We start from the raw sequence: 25,350 nt of genomic DNA on the forward strand, positions 1-25,350 counted from the left end.
GTCACATGATTACAAAGAATAAAAGCACTAAGAAAATGACAAAGCATAACTAAAAGAGGATGGAGAATTCTATATACTAGGTTTAACTAATAGCTCAAGTATCCTTCTACATGTCTCTTTTTGAAGGATGCCTGGCAGGACTCAATTTCATTTCAACACTGTAGATCAAGAAAAACAATTTATTATAGTAAGGAAAGGGGAGGAAAAGAGGGAGAGACAAGACTGGCTGTGTTGGGAATTGCCTTCTAGTGAGGAAAGAAAATCCTGAAATAAATATATTTTAAGGCTCAGAGATTGGAAATAAAACACAGAGTCCTATAATTTTAGATTATTGCTTGGGTTAATCTTATGTAGATCTTATGTAATCTTATGTAGATAGTTCCATTTGCTGGTGGCTTAGTGGCTACTTTATGCATAGCTCCAACTATTAAAATCATGTAATTATATCTATTTTAAAAATCATTGGTTTAGGTCTGCTAAATTTTGAAATGAAATTTTTTCTGGGTGTTTGCTGTGTAAGGTAACTTCAGGTTGTGGAAAATTTCAACCAGAGTAGTTGGGTTTTTTCAAAGCATAAAATTTGAAAAATCCAGTGTTTTATTCAAATAACCATACTTCTGACATGGTCGTTTTCCCCCAATTCTTCTAACACCCACACACTTTACAGTTTTACATGGGAGTGGTGGTTGCATCAGGAGTACGCCATATTCCAATCCTATGAGTGCTGCTAAAATTCTAAGAGCAGCTGACTCCCATATACACCCAGTGACTCTTTGCAGCCATGATTATCAAATATTCCACCTCCACAGGGCATGCCCAAGCACATGGCTAAGCACAACTCTCCCTGAAACTGCCAAAATCCACGTAGCCACACAAACTCCAGGGAAATAAAGAAGCTGTCAGAGTTAAGGAGAGGACAAGAGTTGACCTATATCCAAGTGGACTGCAAAAAGTATGTGGAAAGACCTGGCAGGGAGAGAAGACCTGGGCTGGTTCAGTAAGGAAGAAGCACAGAAAGCAAGAGGGAGGTTGCAGCTTAGATCAGAAGGAATAGAAAAGCTCAGCTCTATGTTGAAATAAATAAATATTGCAGTCATGTCCACACTCACACCATTTCTCTCCTGCCAGAAGTGGTGTCCCACTGGAGGTACAGTAAGTGCATTTCAGAAATGTGGTCACCCTACAGTACAGCCTCACTGTCAGATACCACGCCCTGATTTTCCCTCTAGCGATGGTCTGGTTGCAAGCATCAGCCTACCACAGATAAACAGCACTGTTGATACACAGACTGTGATAACAACTCAGCTGAGGAGAAAAGGCTCCAGGGGACCCCTTAGATGCCTTCCAGTACTTAAAGGGGGTTTAAAAGAATAGGGAGTGACATTTTACACAGGCAGATAGTGGTAGGAAAATGGTTTGAAACTAAAAGAGGAGAGATTTGGATTAGTTACTAGGAACAAGTTCTTTACTCAGAAGGTGGTGAGGCACTGGAACAGGCTGCTCAGAGAAGCTGTGGATGCCCCATCCCTGGAAGTGTTCGAGGCCAAGCTGGATGGGGCTCTGAGCAACTTGGTCTAGTGAAAGGTGTCCCTACCCATGGCAGGGGATCAGAATTAGATGATCTTTAAGTTCTCTTCCAACCCAAGCCTTTCCATGATTCTATGAAAATGAGCATTCATTGGTGTATATTCATAAATCAGCCTTGATGCATCAGTTCCTTCTATGCATAAAGAAATCACCTCCATAATTTCACAATTAATACTTTATTCAGCATGCATGCTACAAAACACTCTGGAAAGGCAGGAAAGCTCTGAAGCAAAAGTGATTACTCTGTTGGCAGCACCCATAAGCCTCACAGAGGACACAGCAGTTAGACTAAGGGCCTGCAGGAGAAAAAGGTGTGCTCAGGGTTCAGAATTAAAGGGCTCAGAATTAAAGAATTCCTCTCTCTGCCTCAGACTTTCTGCCTGAAACTGGAGAAGTGGCTTGACCTAATATTTTATTTTTTTAAAACAAGTGAAGTCTGCATGTTAACTTCTGGGAGTCTGAACTGCCACAGCAGCTCCAGCAAAGAAATAATCTCATTGGCTCACAGCTGCAAGTGAAGTTTGAGAGAGCTACACTTTGAAAGTATGAAATTCAGTTTACTCCTACACATTCTTAAACAAGATTTCCTGCATGTTTCAGATTTGTCAGAACCACACTGTCTCAAATCAAGTTAATTGTTTCTTTTAATCATAAAACCTCCTGGAGGTGATAAGATTTGCTTGTCTCGGGGGCCTTTGTGAAGACAAACTGCTTTTGAAGCATTCAGGCACTATAGAAAAGCACAAGTCATCTCGAAGCACATCTTGGTCATCAGATACAGCCCTAAACACCAACCACAGAAAAATAAGGCATAAGCAAAATATTGAAAAGATGCTTGTTAAGTGAGCAGCACTGTGTATGTCATGCACTAAGCATCTCTGGGGTCCTGCGAGAGTTAGGAGAGAAGGAAGCTTATGATATGCATTGAAAAAGAGAATTATAATCAGATGTATAAAGAAGCTAAAAAATGGAAGCACAGATAAACCTTTTTCTGCTAATTCCTACTGCTTGAATGTTTGACTTTGGGACTGTCTTAATGTTCTCTTCAAACTTCATGTCTCTATAATCATCAGCTTATTTCCTTTTCTATTTAATTTCAAATGGTTTCTTGGGGTAGTTAGTGGGACACCTGGGGATATCTATTGCCAGGTTAAAGACAGTGACAGTGGGGAAACCAAAAATAAGCAACAGGGAGAGAGAGCAATGAGTTTTAAGCTATTGAGATGAGCATATTCACATATGACTAGTAAGGAGAGAGATTAATAAAAAACACCCCAAGATCCCCATTTTCCCGGGAATTTCCAGATTATTTACCAAACTCATATTTAAGCAGAAAGAACCCATCCCAGTCAAACTGGCTGTGTCCTCTAGGAACCTCTACTGGTAAGACAGAATTGAATGCACACCACTTTCACACATTGGAGCATCTCTCACCAACAAACTTCCTATGTCTTCCATCTAGAATAAAGTACAGCCTCTTGCTAAGGGGCTAAAACTGCTCTGCCTGCACACAACCATCTCTGAGCAAGCCTAGAAAATTCTGCTGTGATTTTCTCCTCCAAACACCAATTTCACTCTGCAGCACCACCGCAGGGCAGAGCAGCAGAGGCCCTTTCAAATGAAAATGCCACTTTAATTCCTCAGCTACAGTATTTTTAGACAGTATCTGGGCTCTTAAAAAAATAAATCCTGTAAACACATTCCTCCTGTACTGCTCAGTGGGAGGAAATCCTTGACAAAGAAATAAACTTATGCCTGAAAACTCCTGGAGCTCACTGTAGAACATTTTCCACTCCTGCTCCACAGTGGACATTTTCCAGTTCCAGCCTCCCTTATCAACTGGGGAATGTCCTGATACAATTAGCGGGAAGTTTAATCTTAGGGAGTCACAAGGAGATCATATGTGCCAAGAGAGAAACAGAGAGAGAAACTAAAGAAAGTTCTGTGGCTATTAATAACAATTTTATCTGATTGCACACCAGCTGATAGTTACTACAGCAGATTGTAACAGAATTATCTTAAGTTGACAATGGGAAATTACGCCAAACTGGGAAAATCCTAGGTTCTGCAGGTGTTTTAAATGTTTTTCTCCCTAAGTAGCAAATTAAATGCAGTAAATGCAGATCAATCAAGTTACATATTGGTGACAACCGCCCAAAATATAAACTAGTGAAGATTCCTGTGATTCACATATACATGGACTTTCAAAAAAAAAAACAAAGAACTCCTGAAGAGCATATATAAAAATTTGAAGTTTTAAAGGAATTAAGGAATTACATTAAAGGACCATCTAATGTAATATCTTAAGTGAGCAAAATGTGGCAGTCTAATAGGGAAGAGAAGAAGACCTGGCAACATTTATTCTTTCAAGAACCAAGCAATCCAGCTATTTATGTTTATTTATAGAGCTCAATACTACTGATCTAGTGCCATTTCTAAAGTACTGTTCAAGTGAGCAGAATTTCTTTTCTTCATTAAAAATCCCTCTGCATTCCAAGCTGCCAATCCAGCATTATTCATCAGAAATTTAATTAACATAGTAGGCTCTAATAGTGAAGTTCACTTTCCTATTAGGTTTACTTTCCATTCTAGTAATATTTTTCTTTTTTTTTTAATTTCCTGATCACTATGTTCAAAGAACCACCAGTTTTGCCTCTTTAAGAGACATGAACTTTATTTTAGTGCCCTTCACATTTTATAGCTAATGAATCATGGGATTTTGCTGTTACCTTTTGACTGGCATGAAGTAAACTAACTTAGGATGATGTTTGGCATTCATATCAGATATACTGTATAATTCACATCTCCACTTTAAAACTGCCAAGTAAAATACAAACCACATCAATTTCACTTTCTCCATCCACCAGTTTCACACAGCAATATCTAGTCAATGTTTATTATATGGGTACTTATAATGGACAACAATTGCTATTTATTTGGCAGTCCATCATGATCAATTCATTCTAACTGCAGGCTGCATTTGAGGATAAATTTGTCACTGCAATACAGCAATTGATTGAAAGCATATTGTTTTGACAATTGTTTATCTCAGATGAATATATGTTAGAATTTAAGGAGGAAGAACATGGTGACTTGGAATCTGATCAGAGTTCTGGGTCCTGCTCTTAAATGCAAAGAAATGTTCATTACATAGTTACAGCAAGTTAATCATCAGCATTCTGTGTGCAGCTGATTTAATCCTGGCTACAACCCAGATGCACAGCCAGATGGGCAAAAAATATGGAGAACCCTTCTCAGAGTCATGGGCAGGATGAAGGGAATGAAATTAGGTCTAATGTTAGTCATCTGCACCCCAAAACTTCACTGTCCATTATCCAACAGCTCCTTATTCACGGGTGGTGATTGCTACACTTCCATGGCATAAACCTCCTCTTCCCAGTCACACCCTAAGCTGTTTTCTCACCCAGGAAATAAACCACAAGCAGGTTGCTTTGCTGCTTTTCTGGTTTCAACAGTACCTTATTTTGTAATGCATTATATAATTATTGCTTCTTTCTGGCCTGTTCCTGTAATGATTTTAAAAAAATAAAAATATTTCCAAAACAGGTTTGGAAACTCTAGTGGAAAAAAAGGAGAAAATAGGTAGGAAACAAGTGATTATTTTCTCAAGTGTTAAAGATCCTAGCTTGTCTTTTTCCATGGCAAAGTATTTTAAAATAAAGTTTGCTTTGAAGAAATACAAAACCAGCCCCCAGACAAATGCATAGACATTTTTGTACCTCCTCTCCCTCTGCTGGTTTTTTTTCCAGGTGCTTTCTGTGTCCTCTTGTAGGCTTGCTTGTTTTTTGGCTTGCATCAGCAGGATTAAAGCATGTGGTACCCTCCCCGTAACACAACCCAGAGTGAGTTAACTCGTGCTTTGCTCTTTCACTTGCTCTATGTCCAAACACCAGGCAAATGTGATCAATCAATGCCTAAAAAAATCTAATCTTAGATGATTTGCATGCAAACTTCTGTGGAGATACTAGGCAAACTACATTTTAAAGCAAATGTGAATAACTGCAGAAAGCTAATTGCAGATGTGTCTTTCATGTAAAGTTGGAGTACAGGGGAGACAAGATCTTAGAGAGCTTGATGCAGTGAATTCATTTTTTAAGAGCTCCTGGTTGCCAAAACAGCACCTATGTGTTAATTAGGACCTCTCTGTTGTTATTTTTAATCTTGACATACCTGCAGTAAAATGCCAGGCAGATACCATATAACTGTGAGCAGTTGCAACTTCTGTTCCAGGTTTCACAGGTGTCTGGTTTGTCTGATTTTGCGTAAAAGCAAACAGCAAAGGGTGTTAAAATTTTTTTTAAAAGGGTCCTAGAATAAAGTAAGAGTTTGAAAGAATCATTTCATTACAAAGTTTATGAGTATTTTAAGATTAAGCTGAAGCCCAAAATGCTCCTGTTTGCTGCAGCAAGAGCTGCCTTTGCAAGCAGGAAAGTAAAACTAAAGGCAACCCAGCAAGCTGAGGCATGTTATTTCTTAGGAGCTGGTTATGGTGATCCTGCGAGAGCAGCATTAATAGCTGAGCAGTTCCTAATTCGGCTGCCTCTGCCTGCCACGATGCTGAGCAAACCTCCTACTTTCTAGCTCCCCACGCAGTCATAGGAATGTTTGCAGTGCCAGCAGCACACCAGAGTACCCCGAGACAGCAGTGGTCTGCTGGCTCCAGGCTTGCATAACGCAGTTTTCCAGGATGGAGGAGACACTTTTGAAGCAATTTCAATTAAGGGAATCAGTGTTTCTAAGTTACCAAGCACCAAGCCTAGGGAATTCCCTGCTGTTCTGTTTCCATACTGTAAGTCTTACCAGCTTCAAGACAGTCACGAGCCATTCCACAAGTACTTAGGCTGAGATTTACCTGAAACTGAGAATTACAACAAGCACTGCCCGAATTCCTCTTGAGCACACAGTTTTTTTGTTGCAGAATAGTTATGTCAGTGAAACAACGAAACAACAATAGTATTTAAAAATCAGTGCCTATATTCTAGTTATAGCCATTTTAAGAAAACACTTTTTTAAAAAAAAACCTAGCCTTCCCTCACTCTAATTTTTATGTTTTCCAGTTACAAGGGTATGTCATTGTCCATTTACACACAAATCACATGGGCAGCATGCAGGCAGAACTTTTTTCAATTTACCCAGTGGGATTTGTTTATCTGTTTGGTTGTTCTGATTTATATCAAATGACCACTGCAGGCTTAATGTTTCATAAACAAGAAAATCTGTCTCTTCTGTTAAATAGCACAGACATCAATGTGCTCTCGCACACATAACTTCTATCATAAACTTTTTCAATAAAATGATACATACCTAGAAATAGATATAATACTGATTTCTTTTGATGACTTCAGGTAAAAAACTTTAGTTCAGAAATTTCCAAAAATTCAGAGAAAATACCTTGGACTGTATAGTTATAACAAAAATAATTTTAAAATAGGCAACGTGATGATAGACAATCTCATATTTTAATCATATCAACATTAAAGTTCTTTAAAGCTTACTATCTATGATTTATCTGTGTGTCGGTCATATAACACAAAGAAGTATTTGGACTTTCATGATGGAGTTATTCTGAACCAATTTGAAAATTATTTTTCCAAGCACAAACAACCTGGAAAAGTCCTTTGAGAAAGAGGAGTTCTCTCTTCCTTAAAGGGCATTCTTCAATTTACTAAAAAAAAAAAAAAAATTTACTGGTTTGCTAAATTGTTCTCTTTCCTAGTTAGTATGTGCATGAAAAATACCAGCATGTCATACAAAACACGTATTTACTCAGGGTGTTTTCTGCCAGTAGACAGACAGACCCCAACAACAGTCATTCAGGCTCACATTCTCCAAGCTTACTCAGAAGATAACCAGACACATCTGGAAAAGGCAAGACAGCTAACTGACTCAGTGAAAAATATCAGATTTCCAAAAATTGTCTCCCTGATGTAATAAAAATGTCTTTAAAAGAACAAATGAGTCATGTTGCTATAGCAGGACAACGTTTGAGTGGATTGCAGCTATGTAGTATAATCATGGAAAACTTTGTGGCAGGGGATAATCATCCTCATGTAACCCATGAGTGCAGGCTGTTATCTCAGTCTAGCTCCTCACAATCCAAGGCTTCCCTTTGCTTCACCTCTTGTGAACTACCACACTCAGTGTTTGACAAATTCCTTCACTGACACACACGTCATCTTTAGCCAGGATTATTCCACCCAGAAAGACTGATAGTGAAGCCACAGTGTGCTGCAATTCCTTCAGCACTTTCAAATGTTTACTGCTCTGGTGCTGCACTTAATAAAGAAACCCCTGTAGAAAGTGGTGTCAGTCATTTAGAAGACAACACTTTCACCTTCTCCCATCGAGTATTACAACTGAAAGAAAGAAGATAAGATAGTTACACCTTTCTTTTGCAGGAGACATCACTTCCCACTGAAAACCAGGCTGCAGGCAGGAGGCTTATGTCTATTTTCATTGATAAATGTTTGGCCCTTCTTTTCTCTAAGAACTGGAAAGACAGAGCACTGATTCACCATTAGACAGCAAACCCAAGAAATGTATGCCTACAAAGAGACAGACCAAAACAGACTCATACAAACCAGGAAGGATTCAGGGAGGTCTCAGCTCAAGGCTGTGACTGCCAATAATCTAATTTCAGCTTTGAGAGAGATTAGATCTATGGCTTGTGTCATTTAAATAATTTTGGTTTCTGCTACTGAGTATGCTGAGAAAGTCCAATTACAAAATTCATCAACATCATGAGACTTAAAAGTGTGATCAGATTTCTTACCATTGACGGGAAATATTGATTTTACTGTTCAACCAAAACTGAAGAGTAAGATAATTTTTATTTAGAGGAAGTGATAATTAATAAGACAGAAGCTTACTCCTGAGCAAGTCTAAGTGTCAGATTTCTTTTCAGACGAATGCATGCTAAAAACTCCACCCCACTGAGCCAGAATCCTGTTTGAAAGGGAAAATGGGCCTCTGAACTCCAGAAGGGGGTTTCTAACCAGGAATTTCCTATACCTTGGGGAATAACTAGAATTCCAAGCACAGAAAAAAAGGCCAGATTTAAGAATTACTTCTCTACTGGCCTCTATAATTCTGCCTTAAACAACCAGACTGAGTTCTAGTCCAATTGCCAATTGCAAGATGCTTAATGTCCATATATTCCTTTTTTATCTGAGACTTCTCTCACTAGCTTCCAAGATTTTCAGTAATTTTGACAGCCCAAGAGACTAAGAAATCTCATGGCATGAATTAAGAATATAATTGTTAGTACTGGGACAGCTGTGTGCAAAATATGTGTGGGAAAATCTCTCACAAAAGCATGCACCAAAGACCCTCTTCCAGAAACAGTGAGTTGATTGCCTTGTTTGGAAGCACACATTCTCTCAGAATCTGTACAGCAGAGTGTCAAAAGTCAAGAGGTGCTTCATTTGCCCCTTCATAATGTTCAGATGCTGGATGGCAAGAAAAAATCACTTCTGCACTCAAAGTTCACCAAGCAAGACCATTACCATTATAATAAAAACGTAGCAAAACCCTGTATTCTTCCTTCATGTGTAGCTAACATTTACTCCAGAAGATTTCATTGGAATGAGAAGCCACCTTGCATGCACCTCCGATCCCAGTCTGAGGAGCGCTACGTCCTGTTCTCATGACAGGTGGGTTCTTCCTCTTTATGCCTTTGAGAAGGAAAAAAAAATGCCTTTCTGATCTTTGTCAGCTTTCATGCAATATTCTGTTTCCTTGTTCTGTATTCACAATTAGTGGCAATTTCAGGTGAGCAATCAAATAACATCATTAGAGCATGCTCTCCTGATTATGACCCAGTAGCTCTATTAGGGCAGCAGAAAACACAACACATATGCACACAGACAGTAGCAAATGTTGCATTGTCTGAATTAGCAAATGTCCATGTCTGGAAAGTAGGTGAACTGAGGCATCCCATTTCATCCTGAAAATATGAGTTCTGTTTGTTAAAATGCAGTTAGTCCAGCATGACATGAAGTCAGTGGGAGGATTAACTCATCTCTGTTTCTGTGCCCATGCTAATACGGGGCTGCAGTCAGCATTTCAAATAGTTACTCTCAAAGGAGATGTGACAAGCATTAAGAGGAACTATTACTGTTCTACTTTTTTTCTTCTTGATTTCACTCAGTTTGCCATGCCAGGCTGGGGCCTTTGCTTTCAGAAGGAAAAAAAATAAAAATCCTTCCATTAAGTCTTTAGAAATATATTTAGATGATCAAAATAAACACCAAAATAGAAGGTCTTAAAAATTAACAAAGAGATCTCATACTAACTGACCTGTAGAGTTTGGTGTTGTCAAGAGATTACTTGCTCTGTGTACTGAACAATTTATAGTCCAGATCACCATGCATCAACACTACGATTTGCCGATCTGTTAAAAAAACAAACCCAAATCTAGATGACAATCCAATCAAGTTTTGCACAAAAAGGCTGGTGTTCCAAGAAGGTTTTGCCATTTAAACTAGTGGTTGTGATAATTCTGTATTTTCTTATACAGGGCCAAAGATTTGAATAGATAAATCATGGAAAGAGGTGTCACAGCTGAATGGGCGTACTCTGAAAACAGTGAACTTTAAAGATATTATAGCATGGGCTGAAGTGTGAGCTAACAACTTGTACAAGGTATGTATTGAAAAGGAGAAAGAAGCTTCTGTAGCAGATGAAACTATCAAACAATATGAAATTGAAAATTCAGTTGCTGAACACAGAGCTTGATTCTCAGAGCTTGTTTCTCAGAGCCTGCTGCAGTTAGGGAAATACGGTATTTTTCACCTTCAGAAGAAACTTACACAAGAAATTCCCTGAAGTGGAAAGAAAGCCTCACACCTCCTCAGAACTAATCATGGGAGTTAGCTATGCAAACAAATTTCATTAGTTATCAGACTGTTCTGGATAATTAAGTCTCATGAGCCAGGGTGTAATCACTGGAAAATTCCCTCCCTCTCCCCACCTCTATGTATAACTTTGAATAGATTCCTCATGTGTCTTGTTCCTGTTTTACTCTAGCTCATCTGTCATACCACACTACAGAAAACAGGATGCAGAGGTGAACTGTTATCTCCCAGACTAAATTGCTAGACTGAAGTAAGTGACTGGAACTCCTGTTCTAGTGAACCTAAGCTCTCTGCACCTGAATACTTCTGTACTCAGAAAAGACTCCACAGAGATAACTTAATTGACCTCTATACTCAGAGACTGGGTGCCACAGAGGAAAGTAGACAGAATTGTGGTCTAGATTCCTGTAGGTGAGGGTGACCCACAGGTTTGGATGAATCCGTAGAAACTGCCAACACACTGGCAGGCAGATCATTGCATCAGGCTTTTGGCTGCACCATGGGTGAGCTGCAACACAGTGGAAGGCTGCTAACCATTCCCTGGGTCAGCACTGGAAAGAAAGAGCTTTGAATGAAAAGAGCTTTGCACTTCTGCAAACAGGCCCAGTTGTCAGAAAAGAAGGTAGTGGAGAGAGCATAAAACGACAACCAGACTTGCATGGTCAGCTAGGTAGGAGAACACCTGAAGATGCCGTAGGGTTGCTGGAGCCTTCATCAAGGCAGCTGCATCCACAGCAAGCTGAAAAAACTTGTTTATCTTGCACCTGCTAATGGGCTCCAGAGAAGGAGGATGTAGGGCTTTGCCATTTTCACATTTTTAGTTGAAAATCCATAATTAAAAGTAAGCACATCTACGTACATCCAAAGGGTCTGTTCCAGGAGATAAGCTATCTGCAGCCAGGGTCCAAGGTCTGTAATTCACTTTTCTTAACAAGTGGCTTTCTGCAGTCTAAGAAGTTTCATGAGGAATTTAAGTAATTCTGGAGCTATTTCTCCAGGTAAGGACTTTACTGCAAGTAACATGCTCAACAGGATTATTTTCTGCATCTTTTCTCTGTGCTGACTTCTTGGTCAACCTGAGACTGTTCCAAGGCAATGTACACCCTCAGAAATTCATTTAAGCACTCTGAAAAGGATGATTTTCCTTAAGAGTTCTTTTCTGCACAAATTCATGAGGATGATGTCTTTTGATAGAGCCCTCTAAGGTTTTCAGCAATATTGCATTTATGATTTACCATGGTTCCTTTGGAGGTACTGTGTCATCACATAAGCATAAGACCCATCCAGCAAAATACTTACCAATGCCAAAACAGAGCAAAGGAAGAAAACTGCCTCAAGGGAAGAAAGTAAGAAAAGAGATATGAGAAAAGATGAGGCAGTCTGGAAAATAGAACAGTGGGTGCACATGGCTTGCTGGAACTGAAAAGGTTGGCAACAGGCATGACAGGTAGCTTCTGCAAAGCAATCTGCAAACAGAGGCCTTATGGCTACTTCCATACAAATAAAAAATTAACCACCAAAGAACCATTCTCTGGTTGCATTCAGCAGAAATGTGCCCCTTGTTCTGGCTACCTACCCCAGACTTCAATGGCCCCTGAGTGGGAGATTGAACTGAGGGCTCTTGCCTTGTTTTAGTTGCAGTCAACAGTCACAATGCTGTGTCTGACCACCATATGTTTACCCAGCTCAGCAAAGTTGCTGTTCTTTCTGTAGTCTATGAAAACTGCAGAGAGGAGTCTGGTGTTCATAGGTCGTAGAGTATTTGTGCTGTTAGAAACACACTGGCATATTATAACAATTCTGCTGCTGAGACAAAAGAGCAATGACAGCACTTTTCTTTCTCTGAAACAGACTGCAAATAATGAATCAGTGAGATGCAGTAACACTGTAGTAAACACTAGATATGAGGGATATTATTTATGAAGCACAGTGGAACTTTTCTCAAGAAGATACAGCAGTGTTTACCCTTTCTCTAATGCACTGGTGTCTTTTCCTTAGCTTATTTACTGCCATAGAAACTAATCTTCTGTTTTAAGGATAACAGTTACTTTGGTGGTTTGGCAGTGGATCTAAATGTCAAGGATGGAAATCCTGACATTCTTAAAGTTTAAGATAGTAAATGTTTTATTCTATTATGAGCTGAAGAGAAAAAAAAAAACAGTGGAAAATTCAGGTCACAACAAGAAGCAAGTTTCTTCCAAATCTAGGGGACAGTTGTATTACAGGCTTTGATTCCTGTTTCTTTCTCTCCATACTAGAACTTGAAAACTTATGAGTGATGTATCTATGTCCATACTTAATTGCAAATTACCCATTTTCCAGACATCCTTCTCTGCATCACTCAGCTGTTATAGAGTAATACAGTAAGTTAGTAGGTGGATTTTTTAAAACAGTGTTAGGTATCAGCAGTTCTCTTCTTGCTCTGTAATTCTGTTTTCTGTCCCTAGTGCAGGCATATTTAGACAGTTTTTCACACCCTTTGGTGCATTCCAGAAAACAGAGGTTACTTTACAGTAAATGAAACTGAACTTGCTTGGTGAAAGAGGTGCTACAGAATACTTTAAGATCAGAATACAAGGGTACGCCTGCTTAATATTCTGTCAGATTAATGATAAACAATACACTGGTGAAATGCAGCCTGGAAAGTTACAGCTGTTTCCAAAGTTCCAGAAAGAATGAATGATACCCCCACTGGAGGTTAATCATGCTGCCTTAGTGATGACATACAATAACATGTATTTAGCTGTTACAGAGAAACTCTACCACAAGTACCCACCCTACTGTTAATAATTCTGAAAAGATTGTCTTCTGTGTAAAACCCAGATTATGTTTTCTTCCAGCTAAGAGTAAGGGCAATTTTATAAAAGAATCTGCCATACAAGGTGTTGATATCTGGGTAAGAGAATTGTCTCTCTGAAATGTCAGAATTGAGTAACGTGGCTGGAGAAGGTAAAGGCAGGAAATCTTTGAAGCCCAGTGCTCTCATGGGGAATGCACAAGTGGACAGCAAACACCACCAAAGCAAACGACTTCTTCCTTGGCTCCCCAGGCCTGCTCTGCTTCCTACAGTGCCAGCCAGGTGACCTGCACCTCTGTTTTTGATATTCCTCTCTAGAACCTGACATGTTTCACTTCTTGGAATTCATAACCCTCTAAGCATGGGTCTCCTTCTGGAACCTTCTATCGCAGCTGCTGGCAGGTACTCCCTCTCCAGACAATTTATCTTCCTTGGAATATAGTAGGTATAGCATTCTCATCTATTCTAAAAATCAGACCTAATTACAGTCATAATTACCTAACTTTGAATTACAATAATGTTAATTAATTGTTAATTCTTATTCCAAATAATCAGCTGGAATGGTAGTGGAAAAAAATCCATTGTGGGGCATTTTATAACAATTAATTTGCTTTGGTGTTTAAGATCACAAGCATTGGTTTGATGATGTTCTTGGTTTAAGACAACAAAGCTGGTGTGTTGTAATCAGCACCAACATGTACATGCATCTCCTGCTTTCTTCCCCCTCTGTTCTCCTGCCACAGTGTCAGCCTACCATTCACTAAAGAAATGCTCTGTTGTGTACATGCAAAGTATTTAGGAGATGCCTACCTAATTATTCTTAGGTTTTGGAAAGTGATGTATGCTGCAAAATAGTCAGTATACTTATAGTAGGAGTTTTGTCTTTTTTATGTCTAGGTTGAGGGGTTTTTTCATTTAAGAAAATCAAAAAATGCATACAGGAGAAGTAACTATATTTCATATTAATTTACTATGTAATGCACTTATACTGAGGACAACTATTTAATTTTAACTTTTATTTCTACTCTAAATACCCAATAAAGAGGATGATTGTCTTCTTGGCTGGATGTGTACAATATGAAATCAGAGTACATTTCTAATTTATTGCATGCACATACCTTACACAGTTTTAGTAGCAATTACGTGTTTTTCAGTTCCTGATTTTCAAAAATTTCTGTGTTTTCTTTCATATGAGTCAGTAAATCATCTGGTAAGCACCTGGTGAGCAGGCAGTCCTTGGAAATCTGGAGTGATACTACGTTTGAAGTTTGGAGTTTCCTGGGCACCTAAAATTAAAACTCAACAGTCATTTGTATACAGTTAGTTTTGTGCCAGGACTTATTAGACAGAACTTTCCTCCTCTTTGAGTCTTGATCCAAATCTCCAAGTTATAGATCACAGTAGTGTTAATGCTGAAGATTGGATGAGATTTAATCAAAAGACGAAAGTGTCTCCTGTTTCTATTTCATTGGAATTCAGTTCACTGCTATGAAAGATCTGAAACCTACCAGAACGATAATAAAATCAAGCTGATCTCCAGCAAGTCCTTTGTTATCCACTTGGGAGTAGCATTCAAGATGACTTCTTACTTCTTACAGTGAAGGTAGAAAGATCCTGTCAAAAAAACAAACATTCAATTAAAAAAAAAAAAAAAATCATTCAAGTTTATTCTCTAGGGAAACAAGAAATGGCAAGTCCCAACCTACCACTGGTTTCTCTCCGTGCTTAGTGATGTACTCAACAAACTCAGCAATGAGTTTGTTGTTTACATGCAAGCCTCTGTGTTATTTTACACACCTTTGGATATCCCACCTAGTCTCCAGCTGCCACTGCTGAAAAGCAACTATTGTTCCCTATTCCTGTACGTTTGTTTTTTTTTTTAAGCCAGATGTAAAGGGCCACTGCAATCCCAACACGGCTTGAGGGGTGAAAAAAAATTAAAACAGTAAAAGACAATGATAAACCATGCTAGCTTCAACAATGTATTTCATGTATCAGTCAGTGAACAGTCTCTAACAAAGTGATTTGGCAACAGTCAGAGGTACCCTGCTCTAAAATGTAAAACACCTTATGTTATTAATGAGTCTTGCTTTAGTGAATCTAAAAGAAGCAAACCAGTTTATGGATAGACAAAGGAATTCTTTCGAAGGAGTGGCAAATCCTGCTGGATTACATGAACAGTTTACAAAGGAGGAAATAAAGTAATCTTAGTATTTCCCCCTGCTTCACAGGTTTTCAGTACTTAGCTCAAAACAAACCATTTGAAGAGTTTTCTGGCTAGGCAAATGAATACAACAGCACACACACATATATATAGGAAATAATCACCAATTCTTACTTAAAGCCACTGCTTTAGTCCTTTTGCAGAACTGTGACAATAAATATCAACCAGTTTCTGTCACAGTGCCAGTAGGCACAGGAGATAGCTTCAGGAAGAAACAGCATGTGCAAGGATTATCCAGGGCCAGTGGGAAGTGGACCTAATGATTGAGAAAGGACAGCAGCCTGGGCTTACAGAAGAGGAGGCAGAAGGGCTGTGGGGTTTTTGCTATAATATTCACAAACTGGCTGAAATTTCAAGACTTACATCTAACAAACACAAACCAAGTGCCGCTAGATCATCTCAATCACAATCAGAATGAGCTCAACACCAGGAATACCCAAACTTCACATTTATGGTGGTGGAGAAATTGTTATTATTTAAGATACAGTACAGGGGCACTGTTGAAATTAGCACAAAGAAAACATAAATCTAATTATCTGGTAAAATATCTCTCACCTTTAATTTCTAGAATCTCTAAAATGTCCCCAAGTGTCTGAACTAGATCATAGAATCATTTAGTTGGAAAAGATCCTCAAGATCATCAAGTCCAACTGTAAACCTACCACTGCCAGGTCCAGCACTTAACCATGTCCCTAAGATGTGTCTACATGTATTTTAATACCTCCAGGGACGGTGACTCAATCATTTCCCTGGGCAGCCTGTTCCAATGCTTGACAGCATGGATGTAACTCCAGTCACCATCATCTCCAGGCTCAGTCACCCAGTCAGTTGTTCACCCAGTGAACACCTGTCCAAGCCATGAGCAGCCCGCTTCTCCAGGAGGATGCTGTAGCAAACGCTGTAAAAGGCTTTACTAAAGCCTTGTTGTAGACAACATTCACAGCCTTTCCCTCATCCACTAAGCAGGTCACCTTGTCATAGGAGATCAGGCTGGTCAAGCAGGACCTGCCTTTCTCAAACCCATGCTGGCTGGGCCTGATCCCCAGGCTGCTCTGCACATGCTGTGTGATCACACTTAGGATGATCTGCTCCATGACCTTCCCTGGCACTGAGGTCAGGCTGACTGACATGTAGTTCCCTGGATCCTCCTACCAACCCTTTTTGTAGATGGGTGAACCTTTTGCTGAATTCCAGCTGGGACCTCCCTGTTTAGCCAGGATTGTTTGTAAATGTTTGAGAGATGCTTCAGCTTTCTGCTGTGGGGTCAGTTGTTTTCTATGTCTTCCCACAGTTTGATTACTTGAAAGAGGTGAACAGCCCCAGGAGACCTGAGACACATGAACATAAAGGGCTTCCTCACTGGTATTTCACATTATCACTGGAAGCCAAAGGCAGCTTTTTAAGATATAGTTGGAGCTACTGTCCTAATCTCTTCAGTCTCTTGGCACCTCTGTGGACAGTCCCAGCACTATTTTTATTTCAGAAGTCTGTATGCTATTTGCATATTAGCAAGAAAACAGTGACTAAAAGAAGGATAGACAGAAACTCATAAAAATTTTAACTCTTTGTGAGAAAGTTGACTGTTCACAGGCTTCAAAAGAAGGTGAAGATTTCTTTCAAGTCCAAATATGCTTCCATTGTAAAAAGGTCTGTTTGTATAAAGATTTCAGAGATAACGCAAGCTCTTAGGAATTCATAGTGAGGTGAGTCAAGGTTTTCTGCAATTGTTGTAAAAACTGATTACAGATTGCCAGATTAGAAATTCCTCCAATTATTTAAACAGCTGACACACATAAATGACCTCTTACTTTAAAAGTGGTAGTCAGTACTAAAATAATCTTAATGCATACACTTTATTATTTAAACAAATCTACATCCGAAACACAACTTGTGCAATTGAACATCTTTGGAATGTCCATAGGAATTCTAATGAAAGCATTTTTATGTAGAGCTATAATTCACAATTTTGTAAAATTGTGTAAAAACTTTGGTAAAAAATTCTGTATTTATAAATGTTTTGGTAAACCAGGTCCTCAATTCTTTCAGTACATTGAAACTAATTTTAACTGGGGGAAAAAAAGGAAATTGAGAAAAAAGAAAATTAGATATTGTTCTCACGTGGTTGAGAGCCTACAAAAAGGCCATCTTTACATTTCCTACTATTGGTGACAGGGGCACCTACTTCAGAACACTTACTTAGCAGTTGCATACTTCAAGCAAAGAAAATTGCAATCTATGGTTGTTGAATCTGTTCTTCACTTATGAAACTCCAGCCAAGCATTCTAAATTACCACAAAAATAATGGCAAACCACATGAAAACAATTATTTTTAATACCACAAGAACTTCAGAAGAAACCTTAAAACTTCCAGAGTCAAAAGAACATATTCCAGAACTTTTAATTAGAACTTGTGGTTGCTATGGGAAAAAAGTTTTCACTTCTAACCAAGCCACATTTTTCTGCATTTAATTAATCTAAAAACTGAAAAAAACCCAAAACAAACACTCCCCATCTGCCCAGTCTTTAGGTTTGCAAGAATCCAGAGTTTTATTGTCACTGAGTTCTCCACAGTTACTGTTTTCCTGTCCTAATGTCACTTTCTGTCACTAGTTAGGCAACCTGTTGTCTCAGTGGAGCATTATAGCTATTCAAGAGAGGGATTTTGGTTGGTTGGTTGGTTTTTTGTTTGTTTTGCTTGTTGTTATTTTAGAGATGGAATTTCCTGTGGCATTGATGCCTCAATTCTGAAATTAAAAGTAAATTGTCAATTACCATCCATGACTAGTTTGATTTAAATGGCATACACAGAGACACACTACTGAGCTGTATATAGTGCACATCCACAGGAGGACAGCTTAAAAATTAAACTGGACTCAGGCTTAGAAAAGCACAGGAAAAAATAATGGCTTAGCCTGTGTCTAAATCAGTCCCAATACCATATGTTTTCCAGAATATCCCTTTTTGGACTGTTAGAATTATCTGTAAGTTAAGTAAAGTACTCTGCAACAATTGCATGTTTTACTTGGTCAGTAGACTTTTTATTATTTAACAAAAAAAAAAGCTTAAAACCTCTTCAAGTGCATCAGACAAATTATTCACACACAAGACAACTCTTTCTGCCTCTGCAGCCCCCAAAATACTATACTGAGGTAGGTACAAGGGAAGGCTGCTTTCTCACCCAGATTGCTTCACAGATTCTTCAGGGTATCTCTCTTAGCCAAGAGTATTTGCTCCCAGCTATCATTGCACCTGTCTTATCACTCATGTTTGAGCAACAGATGCGATGTTGCAATTACTCTCTTCCAATGTAATCAGGGCAGGTTTCTCTCAGGCCTCCCCCAGTGTGGTACCTGTACACACCACATCGAAACAAGAACATTAAAGCAGAAATGTTGAAGTCTCAGCAGGGGAATTCAGAAGCCTGTCCCTGTTCATCCTGTAGCCCAAACCTGAAAGGCTTTAACAAACATGGTTGAAAAAGCAGCAGATGGTCTTTACCAGCCCATCTCTGCACATACAGAGATTGTACATGGGCCTGCACGTGCACATGGGAATTATGCAGTTCCTTTAAAAGGAGGTCCAAGAAGTAAAATTCCCTTTCTAAATGCATTATGGAATATTAAAGTTTTGAAGTATTATTTCCTTCAGAGTTTGCCCATGACAATTACATAGACAGAGATCACCTGCTTATACTTTACAGCTTAAAGAAATCCAGGCACTCCTTCATAAAGAATAAAATAGATAAAATACCATAAAAATAATGCTGTTCAAGTACAGGTGCAAATGACTACTTTCTTTTGACTTTCTTTCATCTTTTCTACCCTCTACAATAGGGATTGTCTTCAAAATTAAAGATGTCTTCCTGCAACTGCTTAAATGTAGTCTTTGGCTAAAGTGCCTCTCTCAGCTCAGACTGCACTTACAATTTAAGCCATGTGAATAATATTTGAGACAGCTCTGACAGGTGAATTTCAATAATCACTCCTATGAGTATTATCCATTTCAGTAAGAGGGCCTTGAGCCTCTGTTTGTGGCCTCTGTCTGCAGCTGTCAGAGGGCATACAAATACATATGGATAACAGCCAAGGAGGTACCTTAGAGCATTGTTTCGGATAACTTTGCATATCCTGAAACGTTTCTTCTGCTCCAGCCTGGGAGTCACTCAGAATCATTAGCCCTTGTTATGAGCTTTAGTAAGACACCACCTGCTTTGAAGAGTGTGATTGTTACTGTAGGTTCAAAATATGAATGGACAGAGGAAAGACTCCAAACCTACCTGAAAAATCTGTAATTCCTCTATATTAGTCAACAGGGAAACACAAGGTGTTAAAACATCAGATGAATTTCTCTGGGCACAACCAATTAGATTCTGAATTGACTCCAAAGTAACTGCAAATTAGTTCTCTCTCTAAATACTCTTGGCGGGGGGGGGGGGAATTTGAATGTTACTTTCATTTGAATCTGTGCATTGTTTGTACTTCCAAGTGAATAGTAAAGGTGCTGTAGAATTCCTTCCTAGAATGAGCAAGTAAGTAACATACTGCACTCAGAATATCGGGTTGAAATTCACACCGTAAGCCAGAAGTTTCAAACTTCAGAAGAGTGTAAGAAGAGTTATTTTCCTGATCAACCCAGGGATCTGTGGTAGTTCCTCTTCTCCAGGCAAGGAGGAGGAAACAGCATGTTGCTGTCTGCTGAAACCTCCAGAAAGTCAGTGCATGCTGCTGATGCAGACTGGGACATGACACAGCAAGTATAAGCATCTGCACAAGCAAACGGCCTCCGTGGAAAGAAAAGAAATTAAAAGTGTACCAAAGCTGCAAAATGAAACATAATTATTTCTTAGAATAGGCAACTGAAACAGGAATTAGTTGATGATTAGGTCAATGCAGAGTATCCTTCAATTGCTTGGATCCCTGCAAAGTGAAGTGAATAGTGTGCTGAATGCACATTACATAGACAATGCAAAAATAATGAAACTGCAGGAGAGATCTGCTGCTCTAACAAGTCACTACATTCTTCAGACAACAGTGAGCAGAAATAAAAACGTTCACAGCTGCCCTTTCTTCCTATCTAGGTCTAAGCCACAAGAGAAACTTACAAAGTATAAAAAGGAATATTCTCTTGTTCTCTTATCTTTTAAGGAGATAAATAGTGGTATTCATTAACGTAGCATGAATCATTTTCCTTAGTACAGGTACCGAACAAACAGAAATGTCTGTAATTTTCCAGCTAGTTATTTTCTCATAATGACACAAATGTTTAACTTGACAGGTAGGGCCATTATTATGGAGAAAGGGAAGAACAGTATGGTTATTGTATCTGAATAATTAGGTACCATGATACCTATGTGTTAAAACAAAATTGACGTAAAAGTGAAGGAGCGCAAACTGAGTTCAAGCAAACAATGATGTTTTTTCACTGATACAGATGAAAGATGCAGATTTTGTAAAGTAAACATGCAAAGTAGCCTGTCAAGTTTCCAGTAAATGATTTTCACCGCAGTTTAATCAACACGTGATTTCACCCAAATCCTAAGTTTCTATATTTCTTGGAACATGTTTCTACACATCTCTAGCAGGCTACTGTTAACATCTTCCTACTTCACTCAAGCATGACTACAGACAAAGAAATCCCAAGAGGTTGCAAGTTTAAAACTTATTCTTAACTAAGAACATGCTGAAAGACACTTTCACCTTATAAGATTTTTTCCTGTTTAATCAATTATGGATGTAACTGCTACACTGGCTTAGAGGAATCTGCTGTCTATGCCTTCAACATTTTAGGGACAAACAGAATAGAACATCATTGCATATGAGTCAGCAGTGTGCCCTGGCAGCCAAAAGGGCCAACTGTATTTTGAGGTGCAGAACACAGCATCAAGCAGGAAGATAAATTAAAGAAATTTTATTTCATAAGGAGTCGATTGCAGGGGAAAAAAAAAAAGAAAACAACCTAAAAGTCAAATATTCTGACATTGCAATTAGGGATTAAAGCATGACACACAGTTCAAGATTTGCCAACAAAGTCCCAAATAGCTACCCTTTATTTTTTTCCTAATCATGCTTCCTGCAATGGGAAATGATACAAAGATAGTAAGTATCCTAAAGGCACACATTTCCAGCACATATTAGTATACTCCTTCATTTTTATGGTTTTTTAAATTACTCAAGAAAGTAGATGTCTTCATTGCATTTCTTGCTTTGGTATGTAAAGAATAGGCCGACAGAAGACATTTGAAAGAATAAAACACAAAAAGCTAAATTTTTCAACTGTGAAAATTTTACTTTGAGACAAATTTGCTTCAAAAGTAAGCATTACAAATGATTCACTTTCTGGCCATTTTACCCATTATCCCTATCCCAAATCATCAAGAAGATACTAAATGTTAAATTTGAATCTGTATGGGCAGGTATTTGTTGTCTCACTTCTGCTTAAGTGGTAGTTGTTGCCAAAGGGTACATTTCCTCTGAATTAAGGAGATCTGACTGCTATCACTTGTCTGAATTCCACACATTTCCTTCACAGGCTGATGACTGACAAATCATATCCACCTCAAATTACAATGCTGGCAAGCAGGCAGGTGTAAAGAAATTGGAATTCAAGCCTGTATTAGCCTTGCCCAGTTCCAAAGCTACAAAAGTTTATTTAACCTGGAGAAGCTGCCTTGCCTGCTGGGACAGCACAAGGGACGCGAGCACCCGCAAGGGTGAGACGGGACACACATGCCATACTTACGTGCAACAGCGCCTTGCAGTGGCTCCGGGAGCGCAGGGAAAGCAGCGGCTCGAAGCACGAAGGGAACGCGCTCCACGCGGAACGGGAGCAGCGCAGAGCAGCCACGCAGCCCTCACCCCCGGGAGCGCGGCCGAGGGCTGCCGGGGAACACACAGCACCACGGCAGCGACGCGTGCACAAGTGAAAAGCAGGAAATCACACCGTGAATCGCCCTGCAGAATCTCTTGGGCAGCGCAGATTCAGCAAATAATGAGAGCTTCTTGCACATTAAGGACAACCCAGAAATTGGTCTTTTCACAGTAATATGAGGTTGACAAACAGCTTTGGAAAAACTGAAAGTTAACCATTTCAAATTGCAAATTAATCCTCAGGACCCAATCTTTAATATGGTTTATCAGGAAGAAACTCTTGGAAATAGAGAACAGCTATGTCCACTCCTGCACAGTAAACTAGATCTTCTAATCAAAATCTCTCCCTACAGTCAGATTAATACTTCATGAAATTTATGATATCAGAAGAAGGAAAAGAAGCAAACTCATTTAGCAAAAATTCTCAACTCAGTGTTAAGTAAAGGTTGTCTTGCAATTAGCTGTTTTACTTGTTGAGCTGCAGCCATAATTAATTCCTACAAATCATTAGGAAAAAGCACTTGCACAAACCAGAATAAGACAAACTCCCATAATTCTACTGACAATTTATATTCTCATAAGGTCCTGTAAACACAGTTATTTCCTAACATTTACATGCAATATGTGGTTCCATATTTATAGGTAAGAAAGATACCAATCTAATTCTGTTAATTTAAACTTCAGGCCACTGCACTTGAGCCTCACAGTTACATTTCAATATACACTGATGATGAAACACTTTCTACTTACATCTACATTCCATCCATGCAAAGAACACCATTAATCAGCAAAATTTGACCATTTATATTGGGACCTCTATGAGAACACTGCTTGCACAATTAACTTGTGTTTTTTTCAATACTTAAAGGAGGCTTCTAAGAAAGATTGGAACAAACTTTTTAGCAGGGCCTGTTGCAGTAGGAGAAGAGGTGATGGTTTTAAACTGAAAGTGGGTAGATTCAAACTAGATATAAGGAAGAAGATTTTTACAATGAGGGTGGTGAAAAACAGGAATAGGTTCCCCAGAGAGGCAGAAGATCACCCATCCCTGGAAACATTCAAGGTCAGGGTGGATGGGGCTCAGAAGATGTCCCTGCTCACTGCAGGAGGAGCTTGACAAAATGACCTTTAAAGGTCCCTTCCAACCCAAATTATTCTATTATTCCCTTTTATATTTCATAAAGTTTTATTGAGTTTATTTTACAGATGAGATTGACTTTCCTATGCAAACACGGGCCATTGGTACTGTGTGTTTAAAGAATTGTGGTATGTTAACTTTACAGTCTTTTAGCTTTACAGTATAAAACTTGGTTATTACAGAAGACTAAAAGCATGAGTGCTTCACATTAATTCATAAATTAAATATTTTTAACTGTCCATCTCCAGCTATTTACTCCTCTTTACGGAAAAACAACCCTAAGTATATAATAGTTATCTATGTAGTCAAAACAGGAAGCAATCTTCACCAAGTTTAATTTAAGGCCAGTCGTATTGGATTCTCTATATTGGCTTTCAAGGTCTCCAGAAACTTTGAAGCCAGTTCATCATCCACCACTCGACCATCGCTTGAAAGAGTCACTGTCATGAGTTGATGCTGTTCAAGTTTCTCATTCCCTTCTTCATCTTCCACAATCTTGAGCTCTGGTCTTGCTCGGCCCACAGCGAGGATGCAGGCCTGAGGAGGGTTTATGACTGCTGTGAAATCACTGATGCCAAACATGCCCAGATTGGAGATACTGAATAGAACAGAAAAGAGTTTCAGTAACATCAGAAATTACGTATTCCCTACAAGAAATTATCTATATTCAACGACTACTATGACTTAAATCCCCTCCAAGGCAAAACCCATTAAGTTAAAAATAGATATGAACTGTTTTTAGTTGAGTACATTCACACTCTCAAGGGTTTGGAATTTTTGCAATTAAAAATAACGCACCTTTTTAGAAGTCCCATTTCTTTACAGCAATATATTCTTGCACTGCACACACTGAAGCCAGAAAGTAGGCAAGTAAAGCAATATCTTTAAATATATTTTGCCTGTCCCTGTTCCGAGTCAAATGTCTTTTAGACTGAACTTCACAACTGCAAGTTACAATGGCTGCTGGTATCCAGTAAGTGATAAAATTTGGGCATCCAAGTATCACTCAGGCACATGAAAGCCTCATTGTGCCTTTCTCCCTCAAACACTTCCGTCCGTGTCACCACCTGTGAAGTGGTGTATTAGGAAAGGCTTGGACTCTTTTGTGACAAGTTGTCTACGGAGAAAGCTGGCCTACCATCTCCTCCTTTCTGGTTATAGTTACGGCAAAGAGTAGAAAAATGATTAAACAGCACAGAATCATGGAAGAGCTTGGGTTGGAAGGGACTTTTAAAGGTCATCTAGTCCAGCTTCCACTGCAACAAGCTTCTTCAACTAGATCAGGCCATTCAGAGCCCTGTCCAACCTGACTTTGAATGTTTCTGGGATGGGGCATCCACCACCTCTCTGGGAAACCTATTGATGGACATTTGTACCAAGTTGTGTCCCTCACGGGGCCCTATTGGGACAGTGCTGTTTCATGTCTTCAGCAGTGACACTGACAAAGGGTTCAAGTATACCCTCAACAAATCTGCACCAAGCTGAGTGGTGCTGCTGACAAACCTGAGGGATGGGATGCCATCCAGAGGGACCCAGACAGGCTCAAGAATTGGGCTCCTGAGATTCAACAAGGCCAATTGGAAGGTGCTGCACCAGGGCCAGAGCAACCCCCAATATCAACACAGGCTGGGGGATGAACCAATCAAGAGCAGCCCTTCTGAGATGGACTTGGGGGTGCTGGTGGATGAAAAGCAGGTCCTGAGGCAGCAGTGCACACTTGCAGCTCAGGAAGCAAACCATATCCTGGGCTGCATCAAAAGTGGTGTGGCCAGCAGGTCAAGGGCAGTAATTCTGCCCCTCTACTCTGCTACTCTGAGACTCCACCTGGAGTGCTGCATCCAGTGCTGGCATCAGAGAATCAC

At 39.3% G+C, this 25,350-nt stretch overlaps 1 protein-coding gene across 4 annotated transcripts in view; it reads right to left on the reverse strand.

Annotated features, from left to right (window-relative positions):
- Nucleotides 1-21,376: 21,376 nt before the first annotated feature.
- Nucleotides 21,377-25,350, reverse strand: part of PDHX (pyruvate dehydrogenase complex component X) — a 37,012-nt gene continuing 33,038 nt past the window's right edge. For all 4 annotated transcript variants that reach the window (XM_039552144.1, XM_039552143.1, XM_039552145.1 and 1 more), the window contains exon 11: nucleotides 21,377-24,086. In XM_039552144.1, coding sequence (XP_039408078.1) covers nucleotides 23,822-24,086 — 265 coding nt within the window. In that variant the 3' untranslated portion in view covers nucleotides 21,377-23,821. The remainder of the gene's footprint in view (nucleotides 24,087-25,350) is intronic.

The sequence above is a fragment of the Corvus cornix genome, chromosome 5, assembly GCF_000738735.6.
Source record: "Corvus cornix cornix isolate S_Up_H32 chromosome 5, ASM73873v5, whole genome shotgun sequence".
In the NCBI taxonomy this organism is placed as follows: Eukaryota; Metazoa; Chordata; class Aves; order Passeriformes; family Corvidae; genus Corvus; species Corvus cornix.